The sequence below is a fragment of the Bombina bombina genome, chromosome 4 (genome assembly GCF_027579735.1).
Source record: "Bombina bombina isolate aBomBom1 chromosome 4, aBomBom1.pri, whole genome shotgun sequence".
In the NCBI taxonomy this organism is placed as follows: Eukaryota; Metazoa; Chordata; class Amphibia; order Anura; family Bombinatoridae; genus Bombina; species Bombina bombina.
In genome coordinates, this window is record NC_069502.1 from 391,175,450 (window position 1) to 391,200,737 (window position 25,288).

Genomic DNA, 25,288 nt, shown 5'->3' on the forward strand with positions numbered 1-25,288 from the left:
CATCCAGACACTCATTACAGGCTATAGGAAGCGTCTAGAGGCTGTTATTTCTGCTAAAAGAAGCTCTACTAAATATTGATGCAATATTTCTGTTGGGGTGCCCAACTTTATGCACCTGTCTAATTTCGTTTTGATGCATATTGCACATTTTCTGTTAATCCAATAAACTAGTTATTTGATAGATCAAAATGAAATTGCTGATCCAAACACCCAATTATTTATAAATGAAAATCATGGAAATTGTCAGGGGTGCCTAAACTTTGCATACGATTGTATGTCTGCAAATACATATATACACATACAAATACAGAAATACACATGTAGACATTTATATATACATACACATCCATCTTTATGTATCTCTATGTTAAAGCCCTTTGACTGCCTTTTTTCCTATCATCTGAGACCTCATATCTCTGAGCCCTTATAACTTTTGTGTGCAATATTTTTTTAATACTTTTATTAGATAGTGTTATTATAAGTGTAACTATATTTTGTAGTTTATTTTTTAAGTGTTTTGTGAAACCTTTTAATTTCGTAAAACAGTTAACCAGACATCTGAAGTTACATAATCATTCTAGCATAAATAGGGCTTGAGCACAACCGCGTTTACTTTCAACTTGTAATAACAACGGTAAACTCAACAAACATAAACCCCCACGATAAACCCCTTGTTGCTCGGGCGGCAAATTTTGCGCTCCACTCGTAATCTGGCCCTTAATCTTTGTAATTTAAACAGAGCCATAATAACATGTTCAAATTAACTCAGTAGAACTTGCAATAATCAATTCTTTCAAGTTTGAATATTATTTAATTTTAGTTGATATTGTATTGCATTTCTTTTAAAGGGACAGTGTACAATATATTTTTAATTGTTTAAAAATATAGATAGTCCCTTTATTACCCATTCCCCAGTTTTGCATAACCAACACAGTTATATTAATATACTTTTTACCTCTGTGATTACCTTGTATCTAAGAACCTTCTGACAACCCCCTGATCACATGACTTTGTATTTATTATCTATTGACTTGCATTTAGCATTGTGTTGTGCTAACACAGTGTTATCTATATGGCCCAAAGTCTCTTGTTGTGAAAAGCAATTTAAAAAAGCATGTTATAAGAGGCAGCCCTCAAGGGCTTAGAAATTAGCATATGAGCCTACCTAGGTTTAGTTTCAACTAAGAATACCATGAAAACAAAGCAAATTTGATGATAAACGTAAATGGGAAAGTTTATTAAAATTACAAGTCCTATCTGAATAATGAAAGTTTATTTTTGACTAGACTCTCCCTTTAATATATTTAAATATATCAATTTCATTAGCATATTTTGTTTTATTCTTAGATGGATAAACATTAACATCAAGTAAAAAACATTATTACTGGTAGAATGTGTTTTTCCATGTTCCAATGTATGTTTTCAAATACGCTAAAATACAGGAACCCCTGGACTGATAATGTTTCTTACTTGAAATATCAATGGTTTATTATTTAAAATAGTGATGGTGGACATCCTAACAACTGGTATTTTAGAAGCTACAGATGGCCACAGATCAATATTTTAAAAGTCTCAAGGGCTACAAATATATGTATGACTACAAAATAATACAGTATTTCCTAAAATTGCCCAGAGGCACAGACCCTGATTTAGGTAAGGTTTCTCCTGTTCTTCCATTTAGAGGGCTCTTTTGAGTTGTGGCCACTTGTTTGCCCTTCACCAGAATTCCCCAAATCTCACATTTTTGGTTTAGCTTTTTCCTGGGGCCATACAATTATAGCACAGATTCTTAGTTTTCCTTTCCCTTTAGTTGCCACACACAATTAGTGCAGAGGGTCTGATGTGGCCCCTGGGCTGCCAGTTGATTGTCCCTGATTTCAAACAGTTATGCTTCATTGGGATTTAGAAAAAAATATTACCATAGAAGTTCTTTAGAAGCCGCCTTGGATGATGGTTTTCTTTCTGATCCTCGATGACTATCGCTGCTTTTATCGCCTCGAAAACATCCATCACCCCATTGCTCCAGTTGTGTGTGGATGTGAACTAATACAAACATGAGATGGACAAATTGTAGGTAGCATTACCAAAATATATATTAATCGATTCTCTTAATCAATATGTAATATATAGAAGCAAACACGTTCAGTAGCTTTTGGAATATTCCTAAGAATTAAAAAAAAGGTATATTGTTTTACCTCTTTTTTCACGATTATAAACTGTAGTCATAATCCAAGCCCAAGTAGCTAAATGGGTAATTATACAATATGTCAAAGAGACAGATGACAATGAACACTAAAGCCTTTTAAAGCATATAAATCTAAGTATTTCCTGAAACATTTGTTTTAAAATAATACAATTTTTGCTTGCATGCATAGAATATTAAAAAATACAAAGGTTGTGGTAAGCATGTATTTGCATAGGAAAATTACTATATTGCTTGCACGCAGAGCTTGTTGCTGACATTGGGACTTTGTTATGATTTTGAAGTTAAGAAACTCAGTCTGGTTTTAAAGAATGCTTGTGGGTGAATTTAAAGATATAATTCTATAGGAATGATAATTTAACTGAAGAAAAAAATATTATTTTAATAAAAAATAATTAGGCTACACAGCATGTTTCTTATTTCAAAATGCAGTAATTACAAATGGGGTTATCTATCTATCTATCTATCTATCTATCTATCTATCTATCTATCTATCTATCTATCTATCTATCCCTTACTCCCACCATCCATGATCTATCTATTTATCTATCTATCTCTCCATTACTTATCTATCTATCTATCCCTCCATTATTTATCTATCTATCCATTATCTATCTATCTCTCCATTATCTATCTATCTATCTATCTATCTATCTATCTATCTATCTATCTATCTAATCTATCTATCCCTCCATTATTTATCTATCTATCTATCTATCTATCTATCCATTATCTATCTATCTCTCCACTATCTATCCATCTATCACTTTAGTGGGGGTTTACTCTTATGTATCAGTGCATTTTCTCACCAGGGATGCTGCATTTGCTACTTATTATGCAACACATAAATATGTCATCCCTGCTTTCTCCCTCAGCTGTCGGGGGGAGAGAGATCTAAACAGAGCAGAAAAGATTAATGCTTTCATATAAGGCAGTAAGATATTTAAATCCAAAGAAATAAAATATTACAAATATTTACAATGCTCTTTGTAAAATAAGCTTTCAAGGTGGTGTTATTTATAAAAGGCAGAGATAATAATAATTATTTTTAATTTTTAATTTTATTTTTTTTATCGGTTATTTGTAGAGCGCCAACAGATTCCGCAGCGCTATAAACAAAGGCAGAGTACAACAAAACAATTATAGGTATCAAACGGGTAGAGGGCCCTGCCAAGAGTCGCATTGTTGTAGTCAGCTCTTAAGAAGGTGATCTACAAACAGCTGGACTCTTAGGCTTACATGCTAAGGGGGTTCAGGGGACAGCAATGGAGGAGAGGAACTGGTATAAAGAAAGGTTAGCGTAGGTTGTATGCATCCCTGAACAGTAGAGTCTTTAGGGAGCGCTTGAAGCTTTCAAAACTAGGGGAGAGTCTAGTGGAGCGAGGCAGAGAGTTCCACAAGATGGGAGCCAATCTGGAGATGAGGTAACAAGAGAGTAGGAAAGTAGGAGGTCATGAGCAGAGTGAAGGGGATGGGAGGGAGAGTATCTGGAGACAAGGTCTGAGATATAGGGGGGGAGCAGTGCAGATGAGGGCTTTGTATGTCAGAGTGAGAATTTTTTGTTTAATCCTAGAGGCAAAAGGAAGCCAGTAAAGGGATTGGCAGAGAGGTGCAGCAGATGAAGAGCAACGTGTAAGGAAGATGAGACTGGCAGAGGCATTCATTATGGATTGTAAAGGAGCTAGGCGGCAGCTGGGGAGACCAGAGAGGAGAGAGTTGCAGTAATTGAGGCGGGAAAGGATGAGAAAGTGGATTAAAATCTTAGTTGTGTGTTCTTTAAGGAAATGTCTAATTTTAGAGATGTTTTTAAGGTGGAAGCGGCAGGCTTTAGCCAAGGACTGAATGAAAGATCTGAGTCAAATGTGACCCCGAGACATTGGGCATGTGGGGTAGGGGTAATGATGAAGTTGTCGACAATTATACAGGGAGTGCAGAATTATTAGGCAATTTGTATTTTTGAGGATTAATTTTATTATTGAACAACAACCATGTTCTCAATGAACCCAAAAAACTCATTAATATCAATTACCCATTTCAATTATTTATTTTTACCAGTGAAACCAATATAACATCTCAACATTCACAAATATACATTTCTGACATTCAAAAACAAAACAAAAACAAATCAGTGACTAATATAGCCACCTTTCTTTGCAAGGACACTCAAAAGCCTGCCATCCATGGATTCTGTCAGTGTTTTGATCTGTTCACCATCAACATTGTGTGCAGCAGCAACCATAGCCTCCCAGACACTGTTCAGAGAGGTGTACTGTTTTCCCTCCTTGTAAATCTCACATTTGATGATGGACCACAGGTTCTCAATGGGGTTCAGATCAGGTGAACAAGGAGTACATGTCATTAGATTTTCTTCTTTTATACCCTTTCTTGCCAGCCACGCTGTGGAGTACTTGGACGCGTGTGATGGAGCATTGTCCTGCATGAAAATCATGTTTTTCTTGAAGGATGCAGACTTCTTCCTGTACCACTGCTTGAAGAAGGTGTCTTCCAGAAACTGGCAGTAGGACTGAGAGTTGAGCTTGACTCCATCCTCAACCCGAAAAGGCCCCACAAGCTCATCTTTGATGATACCAGCCCAAACCAGTACTCCACCTCCACCTTGCTGGCGTCTGAGTCGGACTGGAGCTCTCTGCCCTTTACCAATCCAGCCACGGGCCCATCCATCTGGCCCATCAAGACTCACTCTCATTTCATCAGTCCATAAAACCTTAGAAAAATCAGTCTTGAGATATTTCTTGGCCCAGTCTTGACGTTTCAGCTTGTGTGTCTTGTTCAGTGGTGGTCGTCTTTCAGCCTTTCTTACCTTGGCCATGTCTCTGAGTATTGCACACCTTGTGCTTTTGGGCACTCCAGTGATGTTGCAGCTCTGAAATATGGCCAAACTGGTGGCAAGTGGCATCTTGGCAGCTGCACGCTTGACTTTTCTCAGTTCATGGGCAGTTATTTTGCGCCTTGGGTTTTCCACACGCTTCTTGCGACCCTGTTGACTATTTTTAATTAAACGCTTGATTGTTCGATGATCACGCTTCAGAAGCTTTGCAATTTTAAGAGTGCTGCATCCCTCTGCAAGATATCTCACTATTTTTGACTTTTCTGAGCCTGTCAAGTCCTTCTTTTGACCCATTTTGCCAAAGGAAAGGAAGTTGCCTAATAATTATGCACACCTGATATAGGGTGTTGATGTCATTAGACCACACCCCTTCTCATTACAGAGATGCACATCACCTAATATGCTTAATTGGTAGTAGGCTTTCGAGCCTATACAGGTTGGAGTAAGACAACATGCATAAAGAGGATGATGTGGTCAAAATACTAATTTGCCTAATAATTCTGCACTCCCTGTAGAGAGATTGGGGGTGGAGATTTTGGAAGAAGGGGGGAAAATAAGGAGATTTAGCTTTGAGGTAGTGAGAGGACATCCAGGAAGAGATGTTAGCAAGACAGTTAGTGACACAGGTTAGCAAGGAAGGAGATAGGTCTGGTGCAGAGAAGTAAATTTGGGTGTCGTCGGCATACAAATGATATTGGAAACCGTGGGACGTTAGTAGGGAACCTAATGATGACGTGTAGATTGAGAAGAGTAGGGGACTGAGGACAGAGCCTTGTGGTACCCCGACAGAAAGTGGTGAACGGGGCAGAGGAGGCCCCAGAGAAGGCTACACTAAAGGTACGGTTTGACAGGTAGGAAGACAACCACGAGAGGGCTGTGTCACAGATGCCAAAGGATTGGAGGGTTTGGAGCAAGAGATGGTGGTCAACAGTATAAAAGGCTGTGGACAGATCAAGGAGGATAAGCAGAGAGAAGTGGCCTTTTGATTTTGCTGTAAGTAGGTCGTTGGTAACCTTAACAATTGCTGTCTCTGTGGAGTGATGGGGACGAAATCCAGATTGCAGTGGGTCTGATTTAGTTTCTGATGGAGTCAATTTTGTTATTGAAGTGTCTGGCAAAGTCTTGAGCTGACAGAGAAGTTGTATTAGGAGGTGGGGGTGGGCGGAGAAGAGTATTGAAAGTGGAGAACAGACGTTTTGGGTTTGAAGAAAGATTAGAGATAAGAGTAGAGAAGTAATGTTGCTTATAGAGATTAAGGGAGGAATAGTAGGAGTTCAAGATGAATTTGTAATGAGGAAAATCAGCTAAACTCCGAGATTTTCTCAGCAGTACGGGAACATCTGCGTAGGTACTGTGTCAGGGCAGTATGCCAGGGCTGAGGATGAGTGTGTGATTTCCGAGCTATGGTAAGAGGGGCCAGATTGTCAAGGACAGATGTAAGGGTGGAATTATAGTGGCAGAGAGATTAATCAGGGCAGGAAAAGGAGGAGAAGGATGAGAGGAGAGGTTTGAGGGAATTAGCAAGCTGTTGATGATCTAATGACATAATGCTTCTGTGAAGTTTGGTGTGAGGAGTAGGAGGAGGGAGAGTTGTAGGGAGGGATGAAATGTTGCAAGTGAGGAGATGGTGGTTAGAAAGAGGAAAAGGGGAGTTTGTGAAGTTTGAGATAGTGCATCGATAGCTAAAGAAGGAAGTGACTGTCTTTGTGAGGGGGGGAAATAAGTCTATTGTGACAAACCAAAAGAGGAAGTGAGTTGCAGAAGTTGTTTTGCAGAGGAGGCAGTGGGATTGTCAAGAGGGATGTTGAAGTCGCCAAGAATGAGAGCAGGGGTGTCTAAGGAAAGGAAATAAGGTAGCCAGGCAGCCAAGTGATCTAGAAATTGAGTTGAGGAGCCAGGGGGTCGGTATATGACTACAACACATATAAAGAGGGGAGAAAATAAGCGAATCATGTGGGTTTCGAATGAGGAAAATGTGAGGGAAGAGATGGGTTGCATTTGTTGAAAGGTGCAACAAGAGGAAAGTAAAATACCTACACCATCTCCTTTTCTATTACCAGACCTAGGAGTGTGGCTGAAGTGGAGACCCCCATATGACAGAACAGCAGTGGATGCTGTGTCTAGGGGAGAGAGACAGGTTTCTTTTAGGGCCCGAATGTTAAGGGAGCGGGAGATAAAGAGGTCATGTATAGAAGTGAGCTTGTTGCAAACAGAGCGAGAGTTCCAGTGTGCACAAGTGAAAGGGGTAGTGGCTTTAAATGCAAGAGGAATGTGAAAAAGGTTTGGTAGGAGTTTTGTTTTCTGAGTCTATGGGACAGTACACATGGATGTGCACGGCTAGGCAGTTGTTGGGGACCAGGATTAGGGGAGATGTCACCAGCAGTTAGTAAAAGCAAGAGGGAGAGTGACATGAGATGAGAAGATACAAGAAATATATAAATTGGTGAGAGTGCGCTAGCAGCAGCAGGGGATGTGTCACTGGTATAGGCAAATATATAAAATCAATAAAGCAAATAAGTGATAAAATACAAACACATTTATATCAATAAACACATAGGTAAAATCCTAATTTTATGACCGGTCTTAAATATTTAAGAACTTAAAGAGTAAAGGCAAGTATTTCAATAATTTAAAAATGCTATTGCATTCTTGAGAAAGCCACAGCAAGTGGTGAAACGTGTTGATGTCCCTACTGCCTACAGGAAACTAACTTTGCCCAACAAAAGGAATACAAATTCGATTGTGCTAAACAGCAGCAGGGAATGTGTCACTGATATAGGCAAATGTTGTTTGAATATATTATGAAATCAATAAAGAAAATTTGTTATAAAATACAAACACATTTATTTCAATAAATAAACACATAGGTAAAATTCTGAATTGGTTCGATTGTGCTAAACAGCAGCAGGGAATGTGTCATTGATATAGGCAAATGTTGTTTGAATATATTATGAAATCAATAAAGCAAATTTGTTATAAAATAAACACATTTATTTCAATAAACACATAGGTAAAATCCTAATTTTATGACCGGTCTTAAATATTCAAGAACTTAAAGAGTAAAGGCAAGTATTTCAATAATTTAAAAATGCTATTGCATTCTTGAGAAATCCACAGCAAGTGGTGAAACGCGTTGATGTCCCTACTGCCTACAGGAATCTAACTTTGCCCAACAAAAGGAATACATAGTGACCAAGGATTGTAAAGGATTGCATTGGCACTAGTTTTCTTCATCCAAAACTACAGATACTCTCTGCGCAGAGTGGAAGCCGGATCTACTTTCAGGGAAAAGTGAGTTATCAGTGAGGCTGCAGCGTTACCTATGCCAGAAGGTGAGTGGAGGAGACATACCCACGAAGAGACCGAAAGGCATGCAGAGGTAAAGTAGCTGATATTGCCAATTATACACACGATCCAACTACGAACTATTACATCAAAATGAAACTGGGCACTTTATAAACTACAGAACTAAGAAATTATACAGGCACAAGGAACGTATATACAATTGGGACTAGTCGTTTATTGAAACAATTCATATATATGCACATATTTTTTACTTTTCTTCTCAAAGTGTGACTTTACTTTGTTTTGTGTGCAAACAGTCAAACCTTTTGTACCAAAATAATAAGGTGGATTGGTGATATATCAGCTATTCAGCTACTACCGCAACATAAAGAGTGGTGCACCACTATATTTCTAAACTTGCAAACAAGTTGTATATGTAAATCCCCAATTTTCTTTTAACTCTATGCAATAGCATTTTTAAATTATTTAAAATTATTGAAATACTTGCCTTTACTCTTTAAGTTCTTAAATATTTAAGACCGGTCATAAAATTAGGATTTTACCTATGTGTTAATTGAAATAAATGTGTTTGTATTTTATAACAAATTTGCTTTATTGATTTTATATATTTGCCTATACCAGTGACACATCCCCTGCTGCTGCTAGCGCACTCTCACCAATTTATATATTTCTTGTATCCATTATATATCTCTCTTTGGGAGCGCATAGGTGATAGTGCAAGGGGCAATTTGCGCACCATTAAGAATTCCATAATCCATGACATGAGAAAAAATTTGCAGTAATGATACTGTTTTTTACAGGAGGTGCAGGGGGGGGGGGGGAGAGAGTGTTTAGGAATAGGTAAAGTTCATGAGTACAAAAGTAAGGTGAGTTTAAGAGAGATGGGCTAATGAACAGTGCAGGTGGAGAGGGAGAAGGAGTAATTAAATAATATAGTTTGTTATCGAGACAGGAGGTAACAAAAAGGGATATGAATATATTGAGCATTTTTAGTGGGAACCAATTAAACACATAAGACTCAGTATTACAGCAGCAATTACATAAGGAAACAATGAGATACATAGAACATAATATTACAAAAGTACATAGAAAATAAGAGTAGCAGGGTAACAGAAAAGGTTAATGTCTATGTTTTTGGTAAGAAGGAGGCAAATTCTATTTTTTCATTAAAGGGACACTGAACCCACATTTTTTCTTTCAGGATTCAGATAGAGCATGAGATTTTTTTGTTCAGCACCTGGGTAGCACTTGCTGATTTGTGGCTAAATGTAGCAAACCAATCAGCAAGCTCTACCAAGGTGCTGAACTAAAAATGGACCGGTTCCTAACCTTTTATTACTGCTTTTTCAAATCAAGATAACACGAGAACAAAGAAAAACTGATAATAGGAGTAAATTAGAAAGTTGCTTAAAATTGCATGCTCTATCTGAATGATGAAAGAAAAAAATGTGGGGTTAGTTTCTAATTTACTCCTATTATCAATTTTTCTTCGTTCTCTTGCTATCTATATTTAAAAAGCAGGAATGCGATGCATAGGAGCCGGCCCATTTTTTATTGAGAACCTAGGTTATGCTTGCTTATTGGTGAGTAAATGTATTCCTCCAATAAGCAAGCACTATCCATGGTGCTGAACCTAAAATAGGCTGGCTGCTAAGATTTATATTCCTGCTTTTAAAATAAAGATAGCAAGAGAACGAAGAAAAATTGACCATAGGAGTAAATTAGAAAGTTGCTTAAAATCTCATGCTCTATCTGAATCATGAAAGAAAAAAAATTGGGTTCAGTTTCCCTTTAACCTACAATGAGCAATACAAAATGCATTAATTACTTTTTGGGCATAGCAATATCTTTGAATAATTTTAAATCTGTGCATTTCAGGAGAACATTGAAGAACTCACTTTCAAAATCACAACCAGTTTTATGCAGGAGAATGGCCTCTAAAAAGAAGTTCTTTGTTCTCCCATTGCAAATAAGTTTGAAAATCCAGCCTCTCTGGTTATCTTTCAATGCCAATAGACAATAAGTCAGATGCAAGGACACTCACACAGGATGTCCATTGGTTTGCAGTTCAATCTATGTTATATTTTCCTTCCTATAATAAGCTTACAAAACTGAAACTGAGAAAAGGAGAAATATATGTCCATTGTGTCAGCCTCTGCAAGGAAAACATGTTATGAGAGAAAGGGAGGATCCTACAGCTCCAGCACGTATGCTTGCTCCGTCCAGTGAGCCCGGAAGTAAACCTGTGCTGCTACTGGAGTGCCGTAGCCGATATGTGTAGAATCACGCCACCATAAAGTATAAGTAAAAAAGGATGGCAGGCACTTCACACAAAGGTTTGTTTGCAAGTAAAATCCAAAGTTTATTGGAATGTGAAAACGGTAAATACCAATCCAAAAGAGTTAGGACAATGCATCAAGGCAACTAACAGTCAGGCTATAGTGTGGACACTGGCAACAACTGACGCGTTTCGCGCCCCAACAGGCGCTTACTCATAGACCTAGTACATGTCTATACTATATGCTATATATATATATATACACACACCCTACTAATTAAAAAAAAATAACCCTATAGTTCCCATACAAAAACAGGAGCAAAGGTAAAAACATGATGTATAAATGTTATAGCAAACAATCTATATGTACAAGCAGAACTACAAAATGTTCAAGTAGATTTGCAGACTTAATTGTGACAAACAGAACAGCATATTTAAAAGAAAGCCTTATTTTCATAAGTTTAGATGTCATAAACCGATAGAGACAAAAAGGAGGGGGAAGAGTGTGAGATTTTTGTTATCACTTTTTCATTGAATAAGATAGAATAGCATAAGGGTAATAGTTACTTACTTAATACCTGTTAACAGATGACAAATAAACTATTATAGAATTAATTTTAGTAGCTTGTTAGGAAAAATACAGGGTTAGTCGAAAATTGTTATTTAGATGCACATTATAACCCTAGCTATTACAAGGTAAGGAAATCCCATGGTACTAAAATAGAGAAAATGAGACATCCACCAGTCCATATTTTTAATCATCAATGAAATAATCAATGTCACACTCTCTATTCATTCCAGAAGGGCATCTGGTTTGAAGTTGAAGTATCCAATAAATCTCCTTTCTCTGCAATATGGTGTATCTCTTACCACCCCTAGGGGATAAAGAAGCAACATCTATGATACTTATAGATAAATTGGCTATATTGGTGAAATGTTCACGATTAAAATGATTAGCTATAGCCGACTCCTTAACATAATTTTTAGTATCCCTAAGATGTTCGCTAAATCTCTTTCTGACCTCCCTTGAGGTTTGGCCAACATATTGTTGCTGGCATAAATTACATGTGAGCAAATAGACAGCAAAAGTAGTGCCACAATTAGCATAAAAATTGATATCGTACCTCCGTTGGGTGATACTACTCATGAAATGATTACCCAAAGAAATGGAAGTACACATACCTCTGGGGCGAGCTCTTGTAACATTACTGGGGGAAAGGCTTTGTGCCAGTGTTTTCGTTTTTTTAGCCGCAATTTTGCAATTTTTAATTATAGGGGCTATAATCGAATCTCCTAATATATGCAAATGTTTCTTTAAAAATTTGGCTATTTTACTGTATGCTATTCTATCTTATTCAATGAAAAAGTGATAACAAAAATCTCACACTCTTCCCCCTCCTTTTGTCTCTATCGGTTTATGACATCTAAACTTATGAAAATAAGGCTTTCTTTTAAATATGCTGTTCTGTTTGTCACAATTAAGTCTGCAAATCTACTTGAACATTTTGTAGTTCTGCTTGTACATATAGATTGTTTGCTATAACATTTATACACCATGTTTTTACCTTTGCTCCTGTTTTTGTATGGGAACTATAGGGTTATTTCTTTTTTTTTTAATTAGTAGGGTGTGTATATATATATATATATATATATATATATATATATATATATATATATATATAGCATATAGTATAGACATGTACTAGGTCTATGAGTAAGCGCCTGTAGGGGCGCGAAACGCGTCAGCCTGTTGCCAGTGTCCACACTATAGCCTGACTGTGAGTTGCCTTGATGCATTGTCCTAACTCTTTTGGATTGGTATTTACCGTTTTCACATTCCAATAAACTTTGGATTTTACTTGCAAACAAACCTTTGTGTGAAGTGCCTGCCATCCTTTTTCACTTTTACTAAGGAAAACATGTTCTCTAGTCATTACCATATTGTCAGAATATAAACCATGATACTTTCTTTGTTCTCATTTGCAGGATCTCTTTTTTTATTTAGTATCTAGATTATCTTAAAGTGTAATGCACATGCTGCACTGCTGTATAATCTGTGCAGTGCAGGCATATGCCATATCTAAGCCTGAATTGTTCCTTAAAGGGACACTTAAGTCAAATTAAACTTCTATGACTCAGATAGAGCACCCAATTGTAAACAACTTTCAAATTTACTTTCATTAACAAAATGTGCACAGACTTTTATATTTACACTTTTTGAGTCACCAGCTCCTACTGAGCATGTGCAAGAATTCACAGAATATACCTATATGCATTTGTGATTGGCTAATAGCTGTTACATGATGCAGTGGGTGTGGAAATAGACATAACTTTGAAATTTGTCAATAAAAAATCTACTACTCATTTGAAGTTCAGCCATGGGGGCCGATTTATTAAAGGCCGAACGGGTTGATTGACACCCCTGCTAGCGGCATTGCACAAGCAGTTCACCAGAACTGCTTGTGCAATGATAAATGCAGACATTGAATGCTGTTGGCATTCATCGATGTCTGGCGGACGTGATCGCTACAGCGGCTCATGTCCTCCAGACATTTGATAAATCAGCCCCTAAGAGCTATTGCATTGTCTTTTTATCATGCATTTGATGATTATGCAATTAACTTTAAGCAGCTGCGCCCCCCATCTCAGCTTTGTTTTTTTTTTTCTTATGACCAATCAGAGGCTGTTCTACATGTGCAATTGAATATGCTATAGTTCTACCATATTTCCACTATACACACACACACGAGTCTAGCTGCACAATTGAATTAAAGGGATATAAAACAGTGCTCGTTTAGTAGAAAAATGTGTTAAATCAAAATAAAGATAAACAGAGATTGTGTTAAAAAAACAGCTAAAAACATACTTTTCTTACTAAGGGCCATATTACAAGTGGAGCGCTAACAATTATTCACAAGTGATAAGGGGTATATGGCAGGTGTTTATGTGCCTCGGGTTTTCCGCTCGTATTACAAGTTGAAAGTAAACGGGATCACTTAAGAGCCATCGTGATTTACATTAGAATGAGCACCGTGTCCTTGAAGCTGTGGTTAATTGTTTTGCGAAACAAAAAAGTGTCACAGATCAAAATACATTACAAAGTATAATTGCAATTGCACTCATAATAAAACTATCTGACAACAATTATTTTAAAAAAAATATTGCACAAAAAAGTTATAAGAGCTTAAACATATGCGGTTAGATTACGAGTTTTTGTCGGTAAGGCTTGCGGCTGAACGTGCTCGTGCATGATTTCCCCATAAGAAACAATGGGGCTGAGCCGGCTGAAAAAAAAACAGCTTTCAGCTCCTAACGCAGCCCCATTGTTTCCTATGGGAAAATACATTTTATGTCTACACCTAACACCCTAACATGAACCCCGAGTCTAAACACCCCTAATCTTACACTTATTAACCCCTAATCTGCTGCCCCCGACATCGCCAACACCTGCATTATATTATTAACCCCTAATCTGCTGATCCGGACACCGCCGCCACCTACATTATACTTATGAACCCCTAATCTGCTGCCCCCAACATCACCGACACCTACATTATATTTATTAACCCCTAATCTGCCGCCCCCAATGTCGCCGCAACCTAACTACATTTATTAACCCCTGATCTGCCGCCCCCAACGTCGCCGCCACTATATTAAAGTTATTAACCCCTAAACCTAAGTCTAACCCTAACAACCCCCTAATTTAAATATAATTTAAAATAATCTTAATACAATTACTACAATTAAATAAATTAATCCTATTTAAAACTAAATAAATACTTACCTATAAAATAAACCCTAAGATAGCTACAATATAACTAATAGTTACATTTGTATCTATCTTAGGGTTTATTTTTTATTTTACAGGCAACTTTGTATTTATTTTAACTAGGTACAATAGTTATTAAATAGTTATTAACTATTTAATAACTACCTAGCTAAAATAAATACAAAAGTACCTGTAAAATAAACCCTAACCTAAGTTACAATTACACCTAACACTACACTATAATTAAATTAATTACCTAAACTAAATACAATTAAATACAATAAAATAAAATAAACTAAAGTACCAAAAAACAAACAAACACTAAATTACAGAAAATAGTTACAAATTTTTAACTAATTACACCTACTCTAATCCCCCTAATAAAATAAAAAAGCCCCCCAAAATAATAAAAATCCATATCCTATACTAAATTACAAATAGCTCTTAAAAGGGCTTTTTACAGGGCATTGCCCCAAAGTAATCAGCTTTTTTACCTGTAAAAAAAAAATACAATACCCCCCAGCCAATTGGAATGCGATTGGAACAGCCAATAGAATGCAAGCTCAATCCTATTGGCTGATTGGATTGAACTTCAATTCTATTGGCTGATTGCATCAGCCAATAGGATTTTGCCTACCTTAATTCCGATTGGTTGATCGAATCCTATCAGCCAATCAGAATTCAAGGGATGCCATCTTGGATGACGTCATTTAAAGTAACCTTCATTTGTCGGGAGTCGTTGGAAGAAGAGGATGCTCCGCGTCGGTTGGCTTGAAGATGGACCCGCTCCGCTCCGGATAGATGAAGATAGAAGATGCCGCCTGGATGAAGACTTCTACCCGTCTGGAGGTCCTCTTCTGCCACGGATAGGATGAAGACTTCTGCCCGTCTGGAGGTCCACTTGTGCCCGGTTGGGTGAAGACGTCTCAAGGTAGGGTGATCTTCAAGGGGTTAGTGTTAGGTTTTATTAAGGGGGGATTGGGTGGGTTTAAGAGTAGGGTTGGGTGTGTGGGTGGTGGGTTTTAATGTTGGGGGGGTATTGTATTTTTTTTTACAGGAAAAAGAGCTGATTACTTTGGGGCAATGCCCAGCAAAAAGCCTTTTAAGGGCTATTTGTAATTTAGAATAGGGTAGGGATTTTTATTATTTTGGGGGGCTTTTTTATTTTAATAGGGGGATTAGATTAGGTGTAATTAGTTTAAAAATTTGTAATAATTTTTTTATTTTCTGTAATTTAGTGGTTTTTTTTTTTGGTACTTTAGTTTATTTTATTTAATTGTATTTAGTTTAGGTAATTAATTTAATTATAGTGTAGTGTTAGGTGTAATTGTAACTTAGGTTATGTTTTATTTTACAGGTACTTTTGTATTTATTTTAGCTAGGTAGTTATTAAATAGTTAATAACTATTTAATAACTATTGTACCTAGTTAAAATAAATACAAAGTTGCCTGTAAAATAAAAATAAACCTAAGATAGATACAAATGTAACTATTAGTTATTATGTAGCTATCTTAGGGTTTATTTTATAGGTAAGTATTTAGTTTTAAATAGGATTAATTTATTTAATTGTAGTAATTTTATTTAGATTAAGATTAGGGGGGTGTTAGGGTTAGGGTTAGATTTAGGGGTTAATACATTTAGTATAGTGGCGGCGACATTGGGGGCGGCAGATTAGGGGTTAATAAATGTAGGTGGGTGTCTGCGATGTTAGGGATGGCAGATTAGGGGTTAATAAAATGAAACTAGTGTTTGCGAGGCGGGAGTGCGGAGGTTTAGGGGTTAATATATTTATTAAAGTGGCGGCAATGTCCGGTCGGCAGATTAGGGGTTAAAAATGTAATCTAAGTGTTTGCGATGTGGGGGGGGGGCTCAGTTTAGGGGTTAATAGGTAGTTTATGGGTGTTAGTGTACTTTTTTGCACTTTAGTTAAGAGTTTTATGGTACGGCGTTAGCCCATAAAACTCTTAACTACTGACTTTTAAATGTGGTAACAGTCTTGACAGGAGAGGGTGTACTGCTCACTTTTTCCAAGACTCGTAATACCGGCGTTAGGATACGCAATTGACGTAAGGGGATTTGCGGTATGCTCGAGTCGCGGAAAAAAAGGGAGCGGTACACCTGTACCTGCCAGACTCGTAATACCAGCGGGCGTTAAAAAGCAGCATTGGGACCTCTCAACACTGCTTTTTAAGGCTAACGCAAGACTCGCAATCTAGGCGATGAGGTCTCAGGTGTTAGAAATAAAAAGCAGGCAAAAGGCTTTAACAGAGATACATACATATACATGTCTAAAGATGTATGTGTGTGTGTGTATATATATATATATATATATATATATATATATATATATATATATATACAGGGAGTGCAGAATTATTAGGCAAATGAGTATTTTGACCACATCATCCTCTTTATGCATGTTGTCTTACTCCAAGCTGTATAGGCTCGAAAGCCTACTACCAATTAAGCATATTAGGTGATGTACATCTCTGTAATGAGAAGGGGTGTGGTCTAATGACATCAACACCCTATATCAGGTGTGCATAATTATTAGGCAACTTCCTTTCCTTTGGCAAAATGGGTCAAAAGAAGGACTTGACAAGCTCAGAAAAGTCAAAAATAGTGAGATATCTTGCAGAGGGATGCAGCACTCTTAAAATTGCAAAGCTTCTGAAGCGTGATCATTGAACAATCAAGCGTTTCATTCAAAATAGTCAACAGGGTCGCAAGAAGCGTGTGGAAAAACCAAGGCGCAAAATAACTGCCCATGAACTGAGAAAAGTCAAGCGTGCAGCTGCCAAGATGCCACTTGCCACCAGTTTGGCCATATTTCAGAGCTGCAACATCACTGGAGTGCCCAAAAGCACAAGGTGTGCAATACTCAGAGACATGGCCAAGGTAAGAAAGGCTGAAAGACGACCACCACTGAACAAGACACACAAGCTGAAACGTCAAGACTGGGCCAAGAAATATCTCAAGACTGATTTTTCTAAGGTTTTATGGACTGATGAAATGAGAGTGAGTCTTGATGGGCCAGATGGATGGGCCCGTGGCTGGATTGGTAAAGGGCAGAGAGCTCCAGTCCGACTCAGACGCCAGCAAGGTGGAGGTGGAGTACTGGTTTGGGCTGGTATCATCAAAGATGAGCTTGTGGGGCCTTTTCGGGTTGAGGATGGAGTCAAGCTCAACTCCCAGTCCTACTGCCAGTTTCTGGAAGACACCTTCTTCAAGCAGTGGTACAGGAAGAAGTCTGCATCCTTCAAGAAAAACATGATTTTCATGCAGGACAATGCTCCATCACACGCGTCCAAGTACTCCACAGCGTGGCTGGCAAGAAAGGGTATAAAAGAAGAAAATCTAATGACATGGCCTCCTTGTTCACCTGATCTGAACCCCATTGAGAACCTGTGGTCCATCATCAAATGTGAGATTTACAAGAAGGGAAAACAGTACACCTCTCTGAACAGTGTCTGGGAGGCTGTGGTTGCTGCTGCACGCAATGTTGATGGTGAACAGATCAAAACACTGACAGAATCCATGGATGGCAGGCTTTTGAGTGTCCTTGCAAAGAAAGGTGGCTATATCGGTCACTGATTTGTTTTTGTTTTGTTTTTGAATGTCAGAAATGTATATTTGTGAATGTTGAGATGTTATATTGGTTTCACTGGTAAAAATAAATAATTGAAATGGGTATATATTTGTTTTTTGTTAAGTTGCCTAATAATTATGCACAGTAATAGTCACCTGCACACACAGATATCCCCCTAAAATAGCTAAAACTAAAAACAAACTAAAAACTACTTCCAAATATATTCAGCTTTGATATTAATGAGTTTTTTTGGGTTCATTGAGAACATGGTTGTTGTTCAATAATAAAATTAATCCTCATAAATACAACTTGCCTAATAATTCTGCATTCCCTGTGTATATATATATATATATATATATATATATATATATATATATATATATACACACACATACATACATACATACATACATATATATTTATGTGTACATACATATACATGTCTAAGATGTATGTGTGTATATATATATATATATATATATATATACACATACATACATACACACATACATATACAGTATATATATATATATATATATATATATATATATATATATATATATATATATATATATTTATGTGCACATACAGTATCTCACAAAAGTGAGTACACCCCTCACATTTTTGTAAATATTATATCTTTTCGTGTGACAACACTGAAGAAATGACACTTTGCTACAATGTAAAGTAGTGAGTGTACAGCCTGTATAACAGTGTAAATTTGCTGTCCCCTCAAAATAACTCAACACACAGCCATTAATGTCTAAACCATTGGAAACAAAAGTGAGTACACCCCTAAGTGGAAATGTCCCAGTTGGGCCCAAAGTGTAAATATTTTGTGTGGCCACCATTATTTTCCAGCACTGCCTTAACCCTCTTGGGCATGGAGTTCACCAGAGCTTCCCAGGTTGCCACTGGACTCCTCTTCCACTCCTCCATGATGACACGGAGCTGGTGGATGTTAGAGATCTTGTGCTCCCCTATCTTCCATTTGAGGATGCCCCACAGATGCTCAATAGGGTTTAGGTCTAGAGACATGCTTGGCCATTCCATCACTTTTACCCTCAGCTTCTTAGCAAGGCAGTGGTCATATTGGAGGTGTGTTTGGGGTAGTTATCATGTTGGAATACTGCCCTGTGGCTCAGTCTCCGAAGAGAGGGGATCATGCTCTGCTTCAGTATGTCACAGTACATGTTGGCATTCATGGTTCCCTCAATGAACTGTAGCTCCCCAGTGCTGGCAGCATTCATGCAGGCCCAGACCATGACACTCCCACCACCATGCTTGACTGTAGGCAAGACACACTTGTCTTTGTACTCCTCACCTGGTTGCCACCACACACGTTGACACTATCTGAACCCAATAAGTTTATCTTAGTCTCATCGGACCACATGACATGGTCCTAGTAACCCATGTCCTTAGTCTGCTTGTCTTCAGCAAACTGTTTTGCAAGCTTTCTTGTGCATCATCTTTAGAAGAAGCTTCCTTCTGGGATGACAGCCATGCAGACCATTTTGATGCAGTGTGCGGCATATAATCTGAGCACTGACAGGCTGACCCCCACTCCTTCAACCTCTGCAGCAATGCTGGCAGCACTCATACGTCTATTTCCCAAAGACAAGCTCTGGATATGACCCAGAGCACATGCACTCAACTTCTTTGGTCGACCATGGTGAGGCCTGTTCTGAGTGGAACCTGTCCTGTGAAACCACTGTATGGTCTTGCCCACCATACTGCAGCTCAGTTTCAGGGTCTTGACAATCTTCTTATAGCCTAAGCCATCTTTATGTAGAGCAATAATTCTTTATTTCATATCCTCAGAGAGTTCTTTGCCATGAGGTGCCATGTTGAACTTCCAGTGACCAGTATAAGAGAGTGTGAGAGCGATAACACCAAATTTAACCCCTTAATGACCACAATGTACTCTGTATGTCACTGGTCGTTAAGGGTTTTTTCAGGACATAATAGCACAAGTCTAGCAAGAACACACTATTAATCCACTCCCTCCAGCAGGCTTTGTGGAATAGAGCAGTCTCAACGCTGGTGGCAAGACCGCGCTATAAAACAATCAAGTCCCAAAAAAAGGCCAGTGACATACAGGGTACGTCGCTGGTCCTTAAGGGGTTAACACACCTGCTCCCCATTCACACCTTGTAACACTAACGAGTCACATGACACCGGGGATGGAAAATGGCTAATTGGGCCCAATTTGGTCATTTCCACTTAGGGGTGTACTCACTTTTGTTGCCAACAGTTTAGACATTAATGGCTGTGTGTTGAGTTATTTTGAGGGGACAGCAAATTTACACTGTTATACAGGCTGTACACTCAATACTTTACATTGTAGGAAAGTGTCATTTCTTCAGTGCTGTCACATGAAAAGATATAATAAAATATTTACAAAAATGTGAGGGGTGTACTCACTTTTGTGAGATACTGTATGTTTTTATGCATTTATATGTGTATATATGTATTTACAGACATAAACACATACATACATATGTACACATATATAAGTGCTTTGTAACTCTTTGCAGTTAAGTAGATGAAAACATGAAAAAGCATATTTATGTAAATCTAACAAGTGCAAACAGCTGAGATAAACCCTTTTTCACTTGCGCGTAACTGTTTCCGCGCCACTCGTAATCTAGCCCCTAATTTCTTTAAAATTCACAATTTAATTTTAACCAAAATGTTATTTTTTCTCTCTATAGAGCTTCTGTAACTATCCAAAGCTCACTTGGCTTGTCCAATCTGTTCATATACAGTAGCGTATGTTTTCTTTCATTTAAATCCTGCCATGGATTGGAAACATTAATAAACTGTTGGCCTGCAGATGGTCTGCAAGTATTGTACAACAGCTTAGCAGCAACAAATTTGTGTTAGTATCTGTTTATTTAACTCCTTTTTCCTAGTTACAAGTCTGTACTTTTACTATTTTTTTTAAAATGACATAACATTGGTTGTGTCTCTAATACAGTATAACGATTATACACAAAAGGAAACAGAGCAATATATTGGCTATCACTATTATATGGAACAAAGAAGAATAATTATGAGACTACTAGAAAAAAATGCCCACAAAAGATATAATTTCATCTATACTAGCTGTTTACATCTTCAATACAAGTTATATAAAATAAACATTTCAAGGATATGACATCAAAATACACAATTGTACCAAATACTCAGTGTCATTGTATTCATGATCTGCTCATTCATTGTATTCTGTGTACAATGAATGACGAAAATGGCTGCTGCCCGCAGCATTCAGCCCGTTTTAGAAACAGATACCTTAGGGTGAAAGTGCAACACATAAATATCTGGATTTGAACACTCTTTGGGGCCTATTTATGAAAGGCCTGTCGGACATGATCCGACATTGCGGATCATGTCTGACAGACCTCGCTGAATGTGGAGAACAATACGTTCTCCACATTCAGCATTGCACCAGCAGCTCTTGTGAACTGCTGGTGCAATGCCGCCCCCTGCAGATTTGCGGCCAATCGGCCGCAAGCAGGGGAGTGTCAATCAACCCGATCGTATTCTATCGGGTTGAATTGCAGCGATGTCTGTCCGCCTCCTCAGAGCAGGCGGACAGGTTATGGAGCAGCGGTCTTTAGACTGCTGCTCCATAACTTGTGTTTCTGGCGAGTCTGAAGGCTCACCAGAAACACAGGGCTTCAAGCTCCATACGAAGCTTGATAGATAGGCCCCTTTGTGTATTGCACTTTCATAAGAAGAAATCAGGCTTCGAAAAGAGCCAAATGCCACGGGCACTCGGGCAGTGGCCATTTTCAGCATTCTTTGTTCACAGTATTAGTATTTAGACAATGTATTGGGACTGTGGTTTCAGGTGAGGTTGTTTACAAATCTTAGTGAAAGCTAAAAAGTAATTTAATGATGAAAAGCAATACACAGGTGCATAAGTAAAGCACATGCCTTCCATATTTTAAGGTATTTAATATTTTTTAAAGTCTGCATGCTAAAGGCTTACGTTTAAATGTGAAACTAGTCACTATTACAGTACCTTTAAGTTTACTATAGTGTTTGTTAAAAAGGGAGGCCATGGGCTTTCACTGAAGTAGTCAACCTAGCTGATATTTAGCCTTTGAGGCCATTAAAATTGTGTGTTGCACCATTCCTCAATGCTGTATTTCCAAGCCACAATTCACCTTGGTAATCGTACTCTGTACAAAGTTATAGAAGATCTTACATTAATGAGAGAGGATTCATGATAATCAATAATAACCAAAATGACCACGAAGGGTAAGGTTAAAGTAATGGGGGACTTTAATTTGCCAGATATAGACTTACTAGAAGGTACCCTGTGCTAGATCACCTAGAAACAGGTATATTATTGAATCCTTGCAAGGGGAAATCACTTGAACAAGTGGTAAAGGAACCTGCTTAAAATGAAGCTATTTTATATGTAATACCTACAGACAGTGATATAGTATCAGATGTGTCTGTAGGTGAGAACTTAGGGTCCAGTGGTTTAGTATTCATGTGCAGGTAATGTCCACCCAGACTAAAACAAAAGTGTTAGACTTTAAGAAGGTAGATTTGTCCTACATGGTATAATACCTAAACAACTATTTAAAAGAGCAAACTCATATCACAGGGGTTCAAGAACAGTGGGGATTTTTGAAGGGTGCCATTTTAGATGCAACCACAAACTGTATTAGGCATGTCTGTAAAAGTAAAAGAAAGAGGAAACCAATGTGTTTTTCCAAAGAAGTAGCACATGCTGTAAAGAAAAAAATTATAGCTTAGAAAAATTACAGAAGCACATAAATGACGATGTGCAAATATGGAGACTCCAAAAAAAAGTGTCAGGCTTTTTTCCCTGTTTTGTTTGCCATGTGCTGCTGGCAGCCATTTTACGTACCTTTTCTTGCTGAATTTCCTGCACGCCCTCTTATGGCCAGACTGTTGTACATCATCCGTGTGAGACAGGTTGCAGTCTCAGAATTGTAATGTCATCACTTATTATTTAAAGGGCCTCTGTTCAGTATGCTTTGCCCTTGCGTTGTCTCAGACCTGTTTGTGAGTTCCTGTTCCTGTGTATTACCTGGCTGTCTGATGTCCCTCCTGGTTCCTGACTCAGCTCGTCTGACTACTTGCTTTGGCTCCTGACTCGACTCGTCTGACTACCCGCTCTGGCTTTAACTCCTGGCTTGTTATTTGACTTGTGGACTTTTTATTATTTTTTGTTATTAATAAAGCTGTGATTAATTTTGCACTTCTCATCTCAGTCTGATTCCTGGCATCCTGACATTACGCAAGGGCCATGAATCCTGATGGTGCTAATAATCCACCTTTACCTACCATCATTTCCAGGATGGATGAACAGGATCACCACTTGGATCAATTTGAACTAGCCCTGCAAACCCTGCTGACTCGCACTGCACATTTGAACCACAGTGTCCCACAAGTTTTGGCTGCTCCTGTTTCCGCTGCTGCACCTAGTCCTACCAGGAGCCTGTCCGGTTCTGCACATCTACCTCAGCAAAATGTAGGCAGTCCTATTCAGTGCAGAGGGTTTTTGAACCAGGTTGGCATTTAGTTTGAGATGTCACCTCAGGCGTTTCCCTCTGACAGAGCTAAGGTGGGATTTCTTATCTTGTTACTCTCTGACACAGCTCTTGCCTGTGCTAATCCCTTGTGGGAGTTTAATAAACCTGTGATTTTAAATTACACTGAATTTGTGGCCTCCTCTCGAAGGGTATTTGAAGTTCCGGCTCGCTCTTCCTCTGCTGCTAAATGACTCATGTCCATTCAGCAAGGTACAAGATCTGTTGCTCAGTATGCCATTGAGTTCTGTATGCTTGCTGCAGAGGTAGGTTGGAACAATGAAGCCCTTGTTGCCGCCTTCTTTCATGGGCTCTCTGATGCGATTAAAGACAAAGTTGCTGCCAGAGATTTACCAGAGGATCTCGAGGCATTGGTGTCTTTTTTGATTGACATCAGACTTAGAGAGAGGCCCTCTTTCAAGGAGCGCTTGCGGAAGCCTCCTGTTCCGTTGTCTCCTACATGTTCGTTCCCACCCATGCCTCCCTCTCCTCCCATGCCTCCTGGTCCTGAGTCACCAGGTACTGCTGAGCCGATGCAGTTGGGATTCACGCATCTCTCTGCGGTGGAAAGGGCCTTTAGGGGGAGGGAGGGGCTCTGCCTCTATTGTGGGTTACAGGGCCACCTTTTAAACTCTTGTCCTACACAGCTGGGAAACGCTCGCACCTAAGGTCCTGTCGGGGGCAGACCTTGGGTGGTTTATTCTTGTCCCTGGTACTGCTAAAGGAGAAACCTTTGGTCACGGTTGTCCTTTCCTGGGTGGACTCCTCCATAGTCACCCAGGCTCTTGTTGACTCCGGTGCTGCGGGCTATTTCATTGACAGTGCTTTTATATCAAAGCACTCCATTCCTGTATTGCCTCGGTCCGTTCCGCTTGCTATTGAGGCCATTGATGGCAGGCCCCTTCAGCCTGTACTCGTTACTCACGAAACCGCTCCATTATCCATGGCTGTTGGGGCTCTCCATTTTGAAACCCTCCAGTACCAGGTGATTAACTCTCCACATTTTACGGTTATTCTGGGTTATCCCTGGCTTCAAAAGTACAATCCCAGTCTCGACTGGCGCAGGTCCGAAATTTTGTCATGGTCTTCGCAATGTATTTCCACTTGTCTTCGGAAACCAGTCAAAGTCTTGTGCACTTCTTCGGTATCTCAATTGCCAGAGGAGTACCGAGAGTTCCTAGATGTTTTTGACAAGGTTTGTGCCGGTACGTTGCCTTTTCACCGGTCTTACAATTGTGCTATAGACCTGCAACCCAGAGTCATTCCTCCTCGGGGCCCGGTTTACCCTCTGTCTGTTGCGGATAATTGTGCTATGGAGGAGTATGTTGCTGATGCTCTGTCACGGGGGATGATCTGCAAATACTGATCTCCTGCATGGCCTGGCTTTTTATTTGTGAAGAAAAAGGGTGGCGAGTTAAGACCATGCATCGATTACAGAGGCCTTAATCATCTTACCATTAAGAATGCTTACCCTATTCCGCTCATTACGGAACTCTTTGACTGCCTCAAGGGAGCTACAGTCTTTTCTAAACTTTATTTGAGAGGAGTGTACAATCTCGTTAGGTTTAAGGAGGGCCACGAATGGAAAACAGCATTTAACACCAGGAGCGGGCATTATGAATATCTTGTAATGCCCTTTGGCCTATGTAATGCTCCTGATGTTTTTCAGGAATTTATTAATGATGTCCTATAAGATATGTTGTCACAGTGTGTTGTGG

At 38.8% G+C, this 25,288-nt stretch overlaps 1 protein-coding gene across 1 annotated transcript in view; it reads right to left on the reverse strand.

The window, feature by feature from the left end:
• The window catches only part of PEX5L (peroxisomal biogenesis factor 5 like), a 693,590-nt gene that overhangs the window by 193,246 nt on the left and 475,056 nt on the right, over positions 1–25,288 (reverse strand). The window contains exon 5 of the mRNA XM_053710168.1: positions 1,920–2,043. Coding sequence (XP_053566143.1) covers positions 1,920–2,043 — 124 coding nt within the window. The remainder of the gene's footprint in view (positions 1–1,919; positions 2,044–25,288) is intronic.